The sequence below is a fragment of the Ambystoma mexicanum genome, chromosome 1p, assembly GCF_040938575.1.
Source record: "Ambystoma mexicanum isolate Mex_15411 chromosome 1p, UKY_AmexF1_1, whole genome shotgun sequence".
In the NCBI taxonomy this organism is placed as follows: domain Eukaryota; kingdom Metazoa; phylum Chordata; class Amphibia; order Caudata; family Ambystomatidae; genus Ambystoma; species Ambystoma mexicanum.
In genome coordinates, this window is record NC_090921.1 from 1221599715 (window position 1) to 1221615952 (window position 16238).

The 16238-nt window shown below is 42.4% G+C and overlaps 1 protein-coding gene across 1 annotated transcript in view; it reads left to right on the forward strand.

Moving 5' to 3' along the window:
• Positions 1-16238, forward strand: part of LOC138537061 (IgGFc-binding protein-like) — a 198609-nt gene that overhangs the window by 133452 nt on the left and 48919 nt on the right. Inside the window, exons 30-32 of the mRNA XM_069641427.1 lie at positions 7797-8062; positions 12694-12921; positions 13462-13995. Of these exons, the coding sequence (XP_069497528.1) occupies positions 7797-8062; positions 12694-12921; positions 13462-13995 (1028 nt within the window). The remainder of the gene's footprint in view (positions 1-7796; positions 8063-12693; positions 12922-13461; positions 13996-16238) is intronic.

Here is a 16238-nt window from a genome sequence, read left to right on the forward strand (position 1 = left end):
TGTAGTGCACAACTGAAATCCTTATTTATTTTGTGTCTAAAAGTTCTTTTATTCTGAACGATGTACAACTCATATCACGCCCCTCTCTTGGAACCCCCCCCGGTCACACTGAGCCAGGAATCAGGCTGGTTTGCAAAGTTAAAATATTTATTTATGTAGTTCACAATATAATCACACTATGTTTAATGGATGTACAATAATCACCAATAGGTGAGCAAAACAATTCAGCACAGAAATAATACTTTGGTGTGTGTTCAGATCAAATAGCAATGTGGTTACTATTTCTCCCTGCACACCCCTCAAGCCCCCCAATAGGAAATGTAAAGAGATAGTAGGAGAGAGAGCAGGTATTCAGGAATGCAGAATTAAAAAAAATGTCAATTCCAATTTCCCCCCAACAACACACGCGAGAAACAGAATTGATTGGCAAGCTGTCAAAATGGTTTTTAAAAGTTATCTCAGAATGGATTGGGTAAAACACTAAATCGGGTTTAATTTGCTGAAATTGTTGAAAATTCTAATGGGAACCGCTTTAGATAGTTGCTGACAAACACTAGCAATGATTCAATACTAATAAGCAATGTGAAATCTTAAAATTGAGGTCGGGTGCAATCAAAAGCTGTTTCACACGTGTACTATTTTGCCAAAATGAAAATTTGTGGCAAACTTTTCCGATCGCGGGAGAACTATATGATCTTGGAATGAGATTCTTGGTTCTATGGAAAGCTGAGGATGTTAACTACAAGCAGAAGTTGAAATTGTGTTTCTAGCAGAGAAAGTTATGGATGTTTTTGTGGAGGTCGTTTTTCTGAGATAGGCGCAAGCATGGGAAAACAAGGATGCACTTTTCAAACACAAATGGGATTTTGTTTACACTAGGTTATGGCAATAGAAAAAGAGAATGCCACACAGGAATCTCCATCAATCCTGGCCAGGGACCCTTCATGTGGTGGATAATCAATTTCTTTCTGGGATTCAATTTATTTATTCACAACACTATTGATTTATGATTTTAGAAAACAAATGAGAGAAACGTAGCACAAGAAACGCTCTGACAATTGAAACTACTCCTAACAATATCATGTTCTAAAGACAAGATGGGATGTATTTAGATAGGGATTACTATGGACAGTACATATGCTAGTGACACAGTCCTATCTATGGATACTCACTATATGGGTTTCAAACGGAACCGTCAGGGATTCTGGTCAGGGATTCTGGTTCTGGGACAGACTGCTGGGCACACTGGATTGGACTGGGTCTGCAATCAGCCAGGCGCTCTGGTCACCGTACGACAGGACTGGACAGGATCGGCACAGTACAGCACAGCAAGGCACAGGATTGGGTTTAATCTGTCCTTCTTGGTTCTGAAGATAATTATTTAGCAGGCAAGCAGTTACAGTACAGCCCGGCTGTTTCTTTGGTTCCCCTTATGTTTTGTGGGATTCTTTCTGGTTCTGGAAATTCAAAGCCTAGTTCAAAATGGTTCAACTAATGGAATGGGCCTTTCTGCTTGCCAAGTTTCTGGAGTCTGGAGCAAGGAAGATGGATGGTCCTCTTGCAGGGTGCTCCGCTAGCAATCGGTTAGTGGGTGAATCTGTGTGTCCTTCTAAGTTCTCAGCCGTCTCTATTTATGCTTATTATAAAGGGGGGGTGTGCTGGTTTATCCTAAACTCGCCCTTTCAGGCAGGCGATTGGCTGGAATCTCTTCTCTCCATTGATTGGAGGAGAAAACAGGGTGTCACCATGATGGTGTGAGTTTGTGAGTCAGAGAATCCTCCCCTTGTCCCTTTGAACATAAAATCTACTTTTGGTACAATACATATTTACATGTGTGCAATCTTTAGAACAATAACATATATAAATCACATATATTTTGTGCAGCAGATACTCCTCCAAGTCTTATCGCTGTGGGATCTTGTGTCTGCTTTTGACAGAATTTCGCCCTTTTTTCCCAGAACACAATATCCAGTTTATCCGAACATTTGTACAAATATGTGCGTTGAACATGGGCATAAGGGTATAACGATTCATACTTCTGGCACAAATACATTTGGTGTAAAACCACCTTTTCTGCCGTTTCCATCTAGAACATGTGACATGGTTTTGCTGCCTCTTAAAATGTACAGTCAGAATTTAGATACACAAATATGTGATTTTTATAATTTAAACAATTTTAAGTGGTAAGTTATATCCCTTTAACAAAATGTTTCTTTGTGAATGTCCAGCCCCAAATGGCTGTTTGTCTCCGCCTCCTTCTGGCTCTCTGCAGTTAGAAGCAGTCTCCTCCCATTTCCTCCAGAGGCCCAGGCCATTTACGACCCTTCTCACTTAGCCTTCCTTTGACTGGAGGAAGCCATTGTCTTCTTCCCCTGGCAGACCAAATTCTCCTCCCCTAATCTAATCATCACAGAGGTGTGATTTCCTGGTGGAATGAGCAAAGTAGAGATACCTAGCCTCTGTGGGGGAAGCTGTTGGACTGGTTAAAATGCTTTGAGGCAGTCTTAAATTCAATGACATTCTGTACATTTTTTTCTTGGTTTAAAACAAACTTGCAATTTCAAAACTAGCAGCTAGAACACTTATTCCAGCTTCTAAACCATGGGATTTAAATAGTTACAACCTAGGTTACTCTCAATAAAAGGTCACTTAGTTTTCAGACATTAGATTTCAGTTGTACAAGTTTAAATCCTTATGATGCAATCTACTGACATCTGTCATACAGGCGGCCATGGGTACTGCGCCCAGATTTTGACAGATTTCACAGGCAGGCCCATTTTTGCGTGAATATTTTGATGACAAATTCAGCTTTTCAGGACATTGTCTGTTCATAATGATTTCTTTAACTAAGTGACTTGTAACACCCAGAAAGAATATTGGATGTTTGATGGTGTTTTGTGCAGGCATTCTGCAGTTTCAGCAACCAAGGAAACGATTTAAAAACAAGATTCTGGATTTCTTTCAGCAAAGCACTGCTTTTCATGCTGTCTTCATTTTTACTTGTTGGGCAGCCCAGTGACATGTTTCAGGAGTGAGATCTCCGTCCCACCACTGAAAACATCTATGGTAGATTTGGCAGCCATCTTTTCGTGTTGTAAAGCGCGATTTCCATAGGTTTTGGCGCGCACAGGGGTTTTGCGGCCATTTTGACAATTCTGGCACCACCCGAACACAGTGATGCCACAGGGCAGAGCATAAGAGGGTTAATACATCCCACAAGCCCGATGAAGAGGTTGCACTAGAGAGTCTTCTGCCATTGACCATCTAGGCCCAAACTAGACAAACTATGTCAAGTAGCAGAATGTGTGGAGAAAAATGACACACACACATTGTTATTTGCTGCACCCAGTTCCCCTTGTTCACTGAGTGGACTTAAACAAATGGAGGGCGACTGACTGCAGGTGCATGGGACCCACAACTGCCCCCTTGTGCATATGTAAGTGCTGGCCATGTACCTAACATTACCATATGCATTGTCCACTAACACCCACGTGGAACACACTGCCATTAGATGCCCCCTCACTGACAATGCCATTTCTGCATATGACATTCATTTTGCTGTGGTATCAAGGCCTTTTTTAAAACCTAGTTGTACAGAAGCAAATATATCCTTAACCCGGGTGCATCCAGTCAGTCTGTGCAAAATAACCTTTACAATATTTTAAAGGAACAATCTGACAATAAATGGGCCATTATGGGCCTGGGGATATGGAGTTGTCTTTTTGTGTAAAAGAATTATTACAGCGCAGCTCCGATCATTCCTTCAAGCCTACCAGGTGTAAATTACCAGGTGTAAATTACCAGGCGTAAATTATGGTTTCTTAATTTCATGTCAAGTTTAGCATTTCTAAGACTCATCCTGGAAAGCTCCCACTTCATACCATTATCAGCACTGAAGCTACCGTTAGTTTCCTCAGCCATGTTCTCTGAGTCCTTCTCAACCTTACGTAGTCTGCCTGCCAGATGCTGGACTTTTCAAGTTAAGTCAGACAGCGAGGTTTTCACATGCACCACATCCTGAGATATCTTCATAAGAATCAAATAAGTACCCCCTGGGCCTGGCATCTCCTCCTCCGCTTCCACCTCACTCCCTTGTTGAGGTTTTATTAGGAACAGGGTTTTCTGCTGTTTCAATGTTCTTCTTGACGTTGCTCACCATCATCCATGGGTAAACCTTGGCCCATCTATGGCGAGGGAAGAGAATAAGCTATTTCCTGGCCAAGCAAAATTCTCCTGTTAAAGGTTACTGGACTTGTTCCAATGCCCATTTGTGTTATATTTGTTTTTATATTAGCAACTAGTAAGCACCAGAATGAATGTGAGCAATGGTGTTTTAGCAAAAACAGCAACCACACAATGGGCCAGATTCTGAGGTGCATGCAACAATAGGAAAATGTCCTCCCTTGGAGAAGGCACCTTCTCTACACTGCACCAGATTCACTTGGAATGCCTAAGTCATGGAATGCTGTGTAATCTGACACTTCTGTTCACCAATCCAAGTCCTCAATGTATGGCTTTGCTAAGGGCCTATTGACCTCACCAAACTCTGAGAATCCAGTGCATGCCTGTTCTGCTCACCCAGGACCTCATTTGCACCTATAAAGTAGGTGCTAAAGTATGGCACCCATGAGGTGTTGTTAAGGAAGAAATTAAGCAAACTTCATTGCCTGTAAATTTACAAATGCCTTTCCATCAAAATGATTTCCTGCTTAGGCAACAAGTTGGCACTCTAGTGTAAAAAGAAAAGAAAATGAAGCACAGATATTTTACATACATCATATGATATGATATGATATGATATGATATGATATGATATGACATGGCATTTCTGACGCACTTATGCACAGGTTTTCAAGACGCGAAAAAACAAGGGAGGGGAAACAGAGGGAGGACAAAAACAATGATCTTACTAGGCGTAGTGACATTCAGATCACGCAAGTGCAGGGGAAAAGGGGGGGGAGGATGGACAAGTGCAGGACAAGGAATCAGGAAACAACAAGTAATGCAGCCAACAGGTGGGAAGTACAAGTGTTAGGAGTGCAGACAACAAATGTCTAATTAGTGCAGGATAGGGGAATGTAGGGTTATAGATACAGGCCACAAGTGCAGGGGGTGCCAAGAGACAGTGCGGGTATGCAGCTGGACAGGCAGGAACCTGCAGCCGTATTCAGATGGATGCCAGGTGACCAGTGCATGCATCAGACAGAAGATCAGCAGGGTAGAGGAAGAGAGAAGGCAGAAGCAAAGAGAAATGTATTGAGATGATTCCGGACGTTTCAGAGAAGCAGGGAGGCTTATCCAGAGGGAGGCAGCAGCCGAAGAAAGAGATCTGCACCCAACTCGTTGCTTGGAGAGGCGACTGACCCTCAAGGAGTTGGAGGTGGAAGAGCAAAGAGCTTGATTAGGAAGATATTTCAGTAGAGAGAATTGGAAGTATTGCGGTCCCAGGCCCCAGAAAGCCTTGTGGACAATGCAGAGGGTCTTGAACTTGATCCTTGCCGCTACAGGCACCCAATGGAGAGATTGCAGTCCTGGAGAGATACGATCCATGGGCTTGAGGCCAAGTACAAGTCTTGCACTCCTGTTCTGAATGAGTTGTAAATGACGGAGAGTAGAGACAGGTTGATTAAGAAAGAGGCTGTTCCAGTAGTCCAGCCTAGAGAGAACCAGAGCTCTAGATCAGTGAGCTTCTGGGGGAAAGTGAAGAAAGGAAGAATACCTCTGAGGAGGTGCAGCAGGTAGTTTGACTTCTTATAGACGTCAGAGATGTGAGGAGAGAAGGAGAGTGTGGAGTTGAAGATGACCCTTTTGTTCTTGGCCTCACAGCTATGAACAGGAAAGAGGTCCTGAGTGGGCGGCCAGGGAGTCACAGGAAAGGAAGGTGCTGGTGAGCCAATGAAGACAATCTCTATCTTACTGGCATTAAGGCAGAGATCATTGGCAACACACCATTGCTGGATTGTGGACAGACAATCCGGGATGAGAGAGGGAGAACATGGGAGCCATAAAGCGAGCTGAGTGTCATCCGCATAGCACTCAAAGTTGGAGCAGAGAGCAGCTATGCAGTGGGTGAGAGGTTACAGGTGTTGATTGAACAGCCAAGGAGAAAGATTAGACCCCTGGGGAACACCACAGGTAGAGAGAGAGATATAGGTGAGGAAAGACCCAAGTTGGCCCTGCACGGGTCGTTCAGAGAGAAAGGAGGTCTTCAAGGCCAGGGCCTGATCAGTGATACCCAAGTTATCACAGAGCGGGTTGCGCAGGATGGCATGGATGACAGAATCAAAAGCACAAGAGAGATCGAGTAGAATGAGGTTAGCGTCAAGTTTGAGATCAAATGGCTATGCCTTCTCATGTAGGTACAGTTTGAGCAGAAACAAAATCTATCAAGCGGAATTCTAAAGTGGACTTGGTTTCTTTTGACGCATTCCCCCCATTTAAATTGGCCCGCACACAGCAGTCCTTTTAGTAGTTCAGGCAACTGGACCGAGAGTGGCACTGCCGCACAGGGCCACTGCACTGGGGCCTGTGCGTTGGTGCTAGTGCCGAATTATCCATTGGGCGAAGTAGGCACCGGCCTATGGGCCCCAATTCATTTAGGGGCCCTGTAACAATAGATCAAAATAAGGCGGTGCAGAAAATTAAAGACATGTTACTGTTACCAAAAGTACAGTATAACCATGATGTCTTTAGCCGTTTGTCACAGTTCTACATTAGGGCAAGTGCTGCTGAGGATCTGCAGACTGAACCACACTTTTGTTAATATAAAATGTGTCCTTAATTGTCTTGATCGAGCAGCGCAGCTTCTGCACTCACTTTACGTTAATTTATCAGGCTCCTGTCACACCTCTCCGCCATTCCAACCTCAATCTCAGAATGGAGGTGAAAGGATTAGGCGTGTAGCTCGTCAGCTTTCTGCCCAGTATGTTCTACGTCCTCTGAATCGGCCTGCGTAGCCCAACTGTCAGCTCAGATTCTAACTAAGCAGACTAGAACATGTGACCTCATCCCATGCTTGTTTGTATATATGCCACACCTCTGGATTGTCCCCAATGTCCTGTTTTGTTTTCCCCAGGCTCAAAGTGTCACCCCCACAAGTAATTAAATTATGAAACTCCAAAATGAATAAATAACTAAATTGCCCTTGAATTCTGCCTCCTGACACGTCACTGCTGTCCTTTTTGACCTCTTCACACACCCGCCTCCACCTACGCTCAACACGAACATTCTCCCCAGCACACCACACTCACCCTCCATACCTCCTGTGAAATGACTTTGAAAAAGGATCACTCTCCTTTCTAATTTGCCAGATGTTCCTTTGCTGTTTGATTCATTCTTTCTATGGGGAAAAAAGATCCTTTTATAGTATAACCACTGAGGGTGAAAGCCCTGCTGGTCTTACAGCGATAACACTTGCATTCTGAGTGTGCACTATATGTATGGCCCTCTTACTAAGCTGCGCCTAATGTAATTTTACCTTTGCTGAAAACACATTTTGGAGGACTATTTCATGTAGATAGAGCTAATTAAGTCAAAATCATGTTTGTCTTTAATAGCAGAATACATCTATCCAATACAACTGGTATTAATGGGTGCAAGACCCATTGCCACATCCAGTTACTGTTGTATCATTTTACAGTGATATCTTTTCTATTCAATGTTACATTCATAATGAAGGGATTGATTGAGCAATTACCATTTTAATTTAGAAGTGACTAGCCCGTTCTGCATGTCAATGGAAGTATCAAAGTTCTACAGAAAATGCATTTATTTAAAGTTTCTGAATTTTCTTCCAGGTGTCAGGATGATGGGGGCGTGGACCAGTCATGCCCGGATCTTCTAGTCATGGAGGAGCTATGTCGCATAATTAGTGACCCGCTTGGGCCATTTGCTGAGTGCCACTGGTACACAGATCCACTAGCACACTACAGCTCCTGTGTGTATGACCTATGCACTCACGGGTACACCAAAGACATGCTTTGCATTGCTGTCAACTCCTACGCGCTTATGTGCACGGCTCATGGTGTGCCATTGCCTGACTGGAGAACGGAGATGCAATGCGGTAAGTAACTGATGATTACCTTCCTCGGATGAGAAGGATTTGAGATGTCTTGTGGCTATTCTACTCAGTGGCCACACACAGGTCACTTCTTAAAGTACATATCATTATGGCATGACAGTGAGGTGCCAAGTACCAACTAACTATCTTTATGAGATTTCCCCCTATTTACGTGGCTTGGCACGCCGCTTTGTTCAGGATCAATGAATATTGCGTATTACTTTTTACATTTCAAAATCAAACAGCTTTATTGGTTTCTATGACATAAAATAAAAACCGTGTGAATTGGATTGCTGGAAATGAGATGGATGTTTTGACGGTTTTAGACCCCGCCTGCGTTCACAAAATACTATTTCAACATATGCATACACATAATAGTGTGTGTACACATTGGGCCACATTACAAGTGTGGCGGTCCCGGAAACAAGGGTGCCAGTAAGGTTATCAGCACCATTGTTTCCGGATCGCTACACTGCAAGTCTGCCGCCGGGGCTGCTCCGCCCCACAGGCCTGACCGTGGTGGGCACAGTGGCCCCGGTAGGCAGATTCGTCACGAAAGCACCGGCACTGTTAGCCACGGTGCCGGTGCTTCCATCTCCCCACTCCCATATCGGACTCCATGGGAATTGGGACTTACAAAATTTGGTGCATTACTTCCTGTGCCGCTGGGACTTGTAATGTGCTGGTGGCACCGGGAAGTCAGGCGCTGATTTAGTGTTACGGGGTTGGTGGCAACTCACCAGTGACACCAGCGGGCTACCGTCAACCTCGTAATTAAGCCCATTGTCTTCAAATGAGTACAAAGGTGAAGACTAGAAACTCCTCTAATAATAAGGAAGTTCGAATTTGACTGACTGGCCATTGTGCCAACATTTATTATCCTTTCAGGCACTTTTGCGGTGAATCTAGATGAATGAGGAACGTTTCTTGCAGCACTCCACTTATCTTTTCTATTCAGGAATTATTTGCCTATCAGGCCTTGATCACGACCCAGTGGTCGAAACACGTGTCGGCTGTATTTGTATTTGGATTAAATTACTTTCTCACATACTCAATGGCTTTATCCATTAATATGATTCGGAGGGCACGATGGATCTAAAAATTGATTTTACACAATTGCTTACTGTAATTTAGGTCTATTTTGCGCATTTGAGTACACTCCGCATTTAAAAAGTTTAAAACACTAGGAACACAACCGTATTTGAATGATTTGCTGCATTATAATTTGCAGTGATATAGTGTGACTCCCGTGCCAGTATAGGTTTCCACATTTGAAGCTTTCTGTTTTTTAAAGGCGGCAATAAAGTGGGATGGAATTTCAAGAGAGTGGAATAAAGGCAATATTAAAAATATACGAGAATTATTCCTAGATTGCTTTCCATAAGGTTTAACCAACTATACTCCAACAGTCGGCCATAAGGCAAGGCCAGACGTTAAGGCCCTGTTCACTCATCTCTGCCGGTCCCTTATTCCACCTTGGGACCGGCACCATGGTTCCACCTAGATGCGAATCTGATGTCACCCCCATTTCTGACTTGATGACCCTGGACCCTACTAAGACGGCCGCCATTTCAGAGCCTACATCCTGCTCCCAGTCTGGCCAGGCCATTGAGTAAGGCGATTGGCTGATGGCCGCATCATCACCAACAACGTGACCAAGCTGGGAGGAGGAGCTGGCCATAAGACAATGCTAGAAGTTAAGGCCATGTTCACTCGTTTCTGCCGGGCTCTGCCGGCGACGCCGTGGGATGCCCAACCCCTCTCTACCTCACTTGAGCACCCAGCAGCACATACATCCTCTTATCCTGAGTAGGAGATATAATATGATGATTCAACAACATATGTTTCTCCCCAGTCCAGCATGGGTGATATCCATTCAGACCAAACCTACAGCTGCTCCTCTATAATGCCTTCAGTACATCACATGAAAGGTAAGGCTCTGGCTGCCTATGTTAACCCTGATGTTTGTACTTGCGCTCCCTGCCCAACATAGCCCCCAGTCACCTGGATGTGACTTTCCCGGCCCAAATCTATAATCAATCAATTCATGCATATACATGTTCTCTCTGCTTTGACTATCAGTTCTGTGATACTGTTTGTAATGTAACCTGCACTTCGTACTGAACCCTTTGGAGCCTGTTCTGCTCTGAATTAACCCAGCTATCCCCTTCATATACCTGTCTGCACGTCTGAAGGTGCCCCCGCACTACGAAGCGTGGCTTTGCCAGTCTGTATACATACACCTATCCTGTCTTTCATGCATTTCACCGATCTTGATGTGAGCAGCATCCTGATGCACTTAATGTATCTTACAACAACCGATTGTGACTTTGGCAGTACCCTGCTGCCAATGCAATTTACATAGCCTGCGCTCTGTACCATGAGGCGCGGCTTTGCCAGACTGTGAATATACCCCTACCTTGCCCTATGTATCTGTATACCTGACATAGCTCCCCATACCATGAGTTGTGGCTTTGCCAGACTGTGCATATACCCTTATCTTGTCCTATGTATCTGTATACCTGATGTTGACCCCGTTCCATGAGGCATGGCTTTTCCAGATTATGCTTTTAAGAAACACCCGTATGCTGTGACATGTATGCAGGGTCTTGCACTTCAAAGTATGTTACCTCGCACTTCTCTGTAACTATGGCCTTGATGCCCGAGGGTTTGGCATGCTGCTATGAATGCAAAAATAAAACAAATAAAAATAAATATAGGAAGATACATCCTTTTCTGAGTGCACTATCACCTTTGTAGGTTGAGCTCCAAGTGGCCAGTTTAAACTAATTAGACTGCATGCCAGAGGAACCAGGGTGGCACGCCTAAAGCGTGAGCCAAAGGGCTCTGAAAGCCAAATATTTGGTGGATCTTTCAAAGATTGTTTCATAGTTATGACTGATATCACAAGTGCTCAGGCATTGAATGCAGTTCAAAACAGACCATGTATGAACACTTGCAGTGAATGTCAATGTCCTGCAGCGAGTCCTGCAGTGAAAGGCTTGAGATGGTGGAGTCCTGTGTGATCCAGTCAGCCCGTGCACACAGATCCATTAGGAAGTGGCAAAAATGTTCACCATACAGTGAATCCAAATGGATGTCATGAAAGATGCACTGAGGGTCAAAGAGTGGGAAATTGCTATATCCATACAGGTATCTTCATTAAAGAGAAACTGAGCATGGCTCTAGATAAATAAAGACTGCTATCAGAATAGAGATCCATTTAAATAAAGACTGCTATCACAATAGAGATCCATTGAAAGTATGTAGATGTAGTGCAGGACAGCATGGCATATACATTGTGACTAACAAGTTATGAGATAAGCCAGTATACTGTGTTCATCATGAATTTAGATATTGTCAAGGTAAGTTGTTTGTCATGATTAATCTAGTACGCATTATGAATGTAGAGTAATGTATTGAATTTAATTTTCATAGCCAGAGCACGACAGAAGTTTCGACTCATGCTCAATTTCTGGGCTGTATGAAATACTGTTCCTTGAGATATTCCTTTGGGTATATGAGTACCATTTGTTATTATGATGTACAGGTCATTAGAATGTTTTACCAAGGTTCTTGAGAGCCGTTAGAGTGTCTGTTTATATTCTATTCTGCTTGAAGCATTTTCAAAATATGGTTGCTCAGTCCAGGGTTAGTAACTTATTGACTAGGTTATCCTTCTTGAAATCATCCTATACGACTGTATCTGTGGATTTCCTCTAAAAAATCCTTTCTTCTGCACTGTAGAATTCATAGAGGCTTGGGCTGTTCCTGTCTGTATCGATTTCCCATCTGATTCTATATCTGAACTCCCTGGTGAGGTGATGGGTGTACTATCTTTTGATCTGGTTTTAAGTGAGTCATCAAATTTGGGCTGAAAGGTATAAACATGATATTTACAATAATCGCAGTCATCTCTACAATATTTCCTAGATTTTCTAAATTTGAATTCATCTTGGTAGGCCTGTAAGATCTCATTCATATTAGTAACGTTTTTTTGTTTGGTAGTCCCTAGACTTTTCATGTGTGCAATTTCCTTTTTGACAATCTCAATTTGGTCCTGAGTTCTGACATGCTGCATGGTCTACCAGTAATTGTATCATTAGCTTGAAACTTTGGTTAAGATTCTCCTACCATGTATCTGCCAGATCTTTATCTTCTGTATTATCAAAATTTGGAAAGATGAATATTCTAAAACCTCATGGAACTTTTGCGTTTTCAAGGTCATTTATCAACGAATCCTGTTCTCAATATTTATTCATTTCTTTTTTTTAATCTCTCCAAGCTGACACATATTTGGCGTAAGGTGTTTGTTGTATTCTGAGTAGCCCTAAAAGCATTACTTGTGCTACCCATTAGTGCAAACAGTGCAGCCCTATCCTCATCTCTATTGAGCAGATATTCTGCCATATTTAAAGCTAATGTGAGCCTCAGCTGGCACTTTTTGCAGTTAATTTGAACAAGAAGACAGTAGTGTAAAGTGCGCCTGGCCACCGAGGTAAGGACCTGACTATTAGCTGCAGACCTGGTTAATATACGTCCTACCCTCAACCTAAGAGCATTATCACTAACTGTACACATGTATTCCTTTAAAAAACCCTATTATTTATTTCTGTTCCAATATTATTTCACAGTTTCAGATACTACCACTACCAAGGCAACATCCATGACCTCGTCGGTAACCACCTCCACTACTAAGGCAATCTTTATGACCACCCCACTAGTCACCAGTGAACCATCAGTTACTCCTCTGGTGGCCACCACAACCGAGGAAACATCTATGACCACCCCGATATTTACCACTACTGCTATCGCCACTAGCAGTACCACAGCTTCTTCTTCCAGTGTGGCAGACACCACAGGTAAGACTAACAACAGCTACATTAACCATATCAATCTTCTTATTAAACACAACGTAGTGCACTAAAACACATAATGTGAAGTATTTTCTGCATTATAATGTGCAGTAATATAGTGTGATTCTTGTGTCAATATGTTTCCATATGTTGAGCTTCTATTTTGTAATAGAGGCAATGTAGTGGGATGGAATTTCAGCCGAGAAGGGCCAACGTCAATATTAACTCTATAAGAGAGCTGTTTCCAGATACCTTTCAATAAGTGTTAACTATTTGAATTCAAATATATCATATGAAGATGTTTTTCCATTCTGAGCATTCTTAAGCATGATGTGGCCAGTGTGAACTAATTAAAGAAAAAGACAATTTTGAAAGGTGTGTATTTGTTGGATTGTTGAAATGTGCCATTGCATACATTTGGCTGTAATCAATAAAGCTTCAAAACAAGAGCTCTGGCATTCAATCAATGTGTATTGGGACTAGCTGCACCCATGTATTTCTTTAAGCAAAACTTTGATTTTTTCTTGTTCCATTGTTATTTCACAGTTAAAGAGGCCACTACAACTGAGGAAACATTGAGGACTTTGTTAATAACCACCACCACTACTGAGGAAACATCTATGACCACCCCAATAGTTACCAACACAACACCAATGACCTCTCTAATGGCTTCCCCCACTGATAAAACATCTCCCAATATATTCACTGGCACTTCTAAAGAAACATCAACAACCTCACTGATAGAATCTTCCAATGAGACAACGTCCGTTGCTATCCCACATTTAATCACAACTAAGAAATCATCCTCTGGGACCACAACAACAGCCAGCATCACACACACAACATTTGTAACTTCCCAAAGAGTTACCACCACTACTCAGTCAACACATGAGGCCACAACAGAAGCAACCTCCATCACAATGGTAACAGAACATGTCACCTCCTCAGCAGACATCACTGCTACTGCTAGAAATTCTGAAATAGCCCCCACTTCAACTGCCAAACCAACACGCTTAAGCCCTACACCTATCTCCACCAACACTGTCACAACTCCATCCTTCAATCTGGTAACAACCACAGGTAAGACTTGAAAACTGTATCTTTCATATGAGTTGAATTTTAAATGATGATTTAGAAAACAATGGAAAAGCTGCTATATTAACAATGTCAATCTTCTCGTTATGTGTATTTTTAATGCACTTTGGTTGTTTCTATTTTCCATTCCTATATTTATTGTCCTCTTCTCCGTCCAGTCTTTCTTTATGTTATTTGATTTATCTTTCTATATGATGCAAATGCACAGATTGATTTCATGACAACAATTATACTCACACACTATGAAGACTCTGAACTTCCACAGAGAACCATTAAAGCAGGGTTTAGGAACTTAATGTGTCAAAAAGCACAGACATGAGACATGGATCGTGCAAAAACAAACTATGTATCTGCCTCTGTAACCCACAGTGATTCTTCCATGAAAGAATACAAAAAACAAATATATGTATATATTTTCACAAATGAAACCTTAGTTAAGGTGCAGTTAAATGATGCAGATTTCACCCAACAAACCCCTTGAAATTCATTAGATGTGGGAAGGCATGACAGTATTACTTTTTTCAGTGATTTTCAAGGGTTTTGTTATTCAATAACAAATGTATGGGCCACTAGCCATGGCCTTGGGACGTGTCCGCTGTATTGTATATTTAAAAAAGAAACTACCATGCCAATAGCCATGGTCTTTGGCTATGACCAGTGTCCATGGCCTTCGTCGTGGCCTCTAATCAGGGCCATCAGGTCTGGTCAGTGAGCACCGCCTTCGGCGGTGCCCACTCTATATTTTAAGACACTAACAAGCCACTAGCCATAGCCTTCGCCCATGGCCATTGTCCACAGACTTTGTCAGTGTCCTCTGTACATGTTCCCCTAATATGTTTGTTTTGAGCCCATTGTGCATGGCCATATTTCACCCCTTGACATGTTCCCCCAATAGGCTACCCCACACCTCACTGTAGCTGTAAAATTCCACTTTTTTCAGTATTAATCTACAATTTTATCTCTCGCTTTAAAAAAAAAACACTTTTTTTCCCATAACCACAGTTATATATCAGCAAGGGACTACAAAGAAACCCTGTTATCCATAAATGCCCCCAAATAACCTCAAATATACGTGTGACTCACTTTCATTCCCGATTCTGTTTTCTACCATAAGCCTAAAATAACCCCAAATATGCAAAAACATTTGAGCTCTGCACTTGGTCCCCAGCCCTCACCCTGAAGTGATTCTTATTACCCACATCTCCAGAGCCCCCCCTCCATCCCCAGCGAAGTGTCCAAGCAGGAAGACCAGCAGGGGCTGTGGTGGCAATAGAGATATGGAATAGCATATACCTGTCAATGCGCATCAGTAAAGAGAGCAGGTTATAATCCCGCTGCAGTGGGTGACTGCTACTCATTCCTCTGCACAGGAGACGTTTACTAACGTTACATTATTTTGTATTGATAGTCCACTGCACATACCTTCTACTAACCCTTTGTTTGTATTAAAGACAAGCACCATATATAACATATATAATATATCAATACACAGTACATTTGAATAGAGTCTCCACTCTTAAAGTTCATGTTAAAATGCTTTTTATAAAACACTCAGTAATGAACACTCAGTAAATGCTTCATATACTCTAATGTATACAACATATCCTTTAATTATGAGAAATAAATAATAAAGACACATTTCTACTATTTTGGTCACTATGCACAACATACTTAAAATGCAAAAAGTAATTCATGAATAAGCAGCAATCATTCTCGTTGCCTCTCATTGCCACTACATCTACTCAAGACTTACAATGAGTCAACCTTCTCCGAGATATCTTAGTCCTCAAAAAACACTAACCTGCCTCATCAGGTCTCACTTCACAACTCATGCTAGGCATTCTTTATAGAAGCACCTAAAAACACTCTCCACTTTCAACACCTCACTACCTTTCTCAATGTGATATCAATGAAGGGTAAAAACATTTGAAACTTGCTATCTTTTACAGGCAAGTGGATGAGGGCTGGAGGAGAACAACAACACAGCCTTTACATTAACATTTAGAAAAGGAGTGTTCAAAAGGAGTAGATGTCTATAACCTAGGCATCACGGGTCAGGCCCTGGCGTGGCTGACTTCTTTTCTCTGTGATCGACCCTCCCAGGTCAAACTCAGGTTCTTCCTCTCCTCCATCTCTATCTCTACCTGTGGTGTTCCCCAGCGGTCTAAACTCTCTCCCTGGCTTTTCAACCAATACCTGGCACTTTTTGCCCACCGCATTGCCATGCT